The sequence below is a fragment of the Haliotis cracherodii genome, unplaced genomic scaffold (assembly GCF_022045235.1).
Source record: "Haliotis cracherodii isolate W230 unplaced genomic scaffold, xgHalCrac1.p SCAF_8, whole genome shotgun sequence".
Lineage (NCBI taxonomy): Eukaryota > Metazoa > Mollusca > Gastropoda > Lepetellida > Haliotidae > Haliotis > Haliotis cracherodii.
The window spans coordinates 21,800,594-21,802,987 of record NW_027266341.1 but is presented as its reverse complement, the minus strand read 5'-3'; the positions used below and the strand labels follow the sequence as shown (position 1 = coordinate 21,802,987).

At 41.8% G+C, this 2,394-nt stretch overlaps 1 protein-coding gene across 1 annotated transcript; it reads right to left on the bottom strand.

The window, feature by feature from the left end:
* Positions 1 to 330: 330 nt before the first annotated feature.
* On the bottom strand, positions 331 to 1,571 carry LOC139450853 (cGMP-specific 3',5'-cyclic phosphodiesterase alpha-like). The gene is made up of 2 exons (XM_071232689.1): positions 1,032 to 1,571; positions 331 to 537 (listed from the first exon to the last, which is right to left on the bottom strand). Exons 1-2 carry the CDS (start codon positions 1,569 to 1,571, stop codon positions 331 to 333), a joined length of 747 nt encoding a protein of 248 aa, XP_071088790.1.
* Positions 1,572 to 2,394: the final 823 nt, after the last annotated feature.

The window sequence follows — 2,394 nt, the reverse complement described above, 5'->3', positions numbered from 1 at the left end:
TGACCCAGAATCCCATGGGGAGACAAGCACTAGGGAACAGAGATCCAAACTGCCCCAGAATCCTACAGGAGTGACAAGAACTGAGTACATAGATCCAACCTGCCCCAGAATCCCATTTGGGAAACAAGCACAGAGATCCAAAATGCTCCAGAATCCAACGGGGAGACAAGCACTGGGTACTGGGATCAAAACTGCTCCAGAATCCCATTTGGAAGACAAGCACTGAGGAAGAGGGATCCAAACTGCCCCAGAATCCTACTGGGAAGACAAGCACTAGGGAACAGAGATCCAAACTGACCCAGAATCCAACGGGGAGACAAGCACTGGGTACTAGGATCCAAACTGCTCCAGAATCCCATTTGGGAGACAAGCACTTAGGAAGAGGGATCCAAACTGACCCAGAATCCTACTGGGAAGACAAGCAATAGGGAACAGAGATCCAAACTGACCCAGAATCCTACTTGGGAGACAAGCACTAGGGAACAGAGATCCAAACTGACCCAGAATCCTATTTGGGAGACAAGAACAGGGATCCAACTGGGGAGACAAGAACAGGGATCCAACCCTAGGTACAGGGATCCAAACTGCCCCAGAATCCCATTGGGGAGATAATCACTAGGTACAGGAATCCAAACTGCCCCAGAATCCCATTGGGAAGATAAGCATTTGGTACAGGGAACTGTTCGGCCCAAGAATCCCACTGCCCCAATCAAATCGCAATATCAAACCAAATGTTCCCAAGTGTCTACATGGGGGGTAAACTGTGTGGGATTGACGGGCAAACACGATATTCTGACAAACAACACAGGCCGCCACCCTACAGAGGCCATGGATGTATCCTTCAACTTTAGACAACCTGGCACAGATGATTATTTTTTCAGCTTTAATTCCCTTCAAATGGTTATTGATTAAACCTTAGGGACTTAAAACATAACCCACAGAGCAACAACAGAAGCTGACGAGCCTACACTCGTACTGGGTAAACTGCAGCAGGCTGCCTTATGCTGTACACCACACAGTCCTTCACATACAGTATGTGTTTCCATTGAAAAGAATTTGATAATCAAAGAAGAAAAAGAAGAAGAAGAAGATGAAGGAGAAGAAGTAGAAGAAGAAGGAGCAGAAGGAGAAGAAGCAGCAGTAAAAGAGAAGGAGAAGATGATGAAGGAGAAGTAGAAGAAGAAGAAGAAGGAGCAGAAGGAGAAGAAGCAGCAGTAAAAGAGAAGAAGGAGAAGAAGAAGAAGAAGAAGTAGAAGTAGAAGAAGGAGCAGAAGGAGAAGAAGCAGCAGTAAAAGAGAAGAAGGAGAAGATGATGAAGGAGAAGTAGAAGAAGAAGGAGCAGCAGTAAAAGAGAAGAAGGAGAAGAAGAAGAAGTAGAAGTAGAAGAAGGAGCAGAAGGAGAAGAAGCAGCAGTAAAAGAAGAAGAAGGAGAAGAAGAAGATGAAGGAGACGAAGAAGGAGGAGAAGATGAAGGAGAAGAAGTAGAATAAGAAGAAGAAGAAGTAGAAGCAGAAGAAGCAGAAGGAGAAGAAGCAGCAGTAAAAGAAGAAGAAGAAGAAGAAGAAGTCCATCCATTCTCCTAAACGTTTTCAGTGGGTTTGACTTGGCAGAAGTCCCATTCTTTTATTTTTATCTGAAAATAATAATAGGGTGAAAACAACCAGTAAACTTATGAATCCTTGAGTGGCACCATGCATACATCCTTGAATTGCAATTTCTGCACACCATCATACATGTGCATAAATTTACACTATTCTGTTTCACATTCCCCTGATCACATTATTTTCCCTTCCACTCAGCCCTCACTGTAATGTTGTAGCCCGAGCAAGTCTAGATTTTCCTCAGGTTCACTGGGGCTCCTTTTCAATTCATACGTAGTTGTTTTGTTTTTTTCAAAATTATATATTTTCAGACACAAAGCTTTAGTCTAAAATTTACACATTCAATTAACATAAGGACTTCCATCTTATCATTTAGTTTCTAAATTCTTTTTCTCCAGAACCTTGGTGGCTAATTTTTTCAACTGATCTCCTCAAAGAATTGTCTGTCTTGTGTTGTAAAAACTAAATTAAATGAATGACAAAGTGTTCTGTTTTTTAATGGAAAGTAAAAAGGCAACTTGTCTTCCTCGATTGGCCTACTTCGAATGTTATTAATTGGTGAAAATAGCGAGCAGACTTGATGGGAGGAAAGAAATATTTCACCAGTTAATCTCATGGTTGATGGATAGTGTGACAAAAACGACAAAACCCTTTCCATTATCATAAAATATCTCTGGTAGATTCTAACTATATCATTAGCCATTATTTATAAATCACTTTCAGATTGAGACGATACCTGGTGTTCATGAGTTCATGAGAGTATCCTGACCCCTCTGTGCCACTCACCACAAAT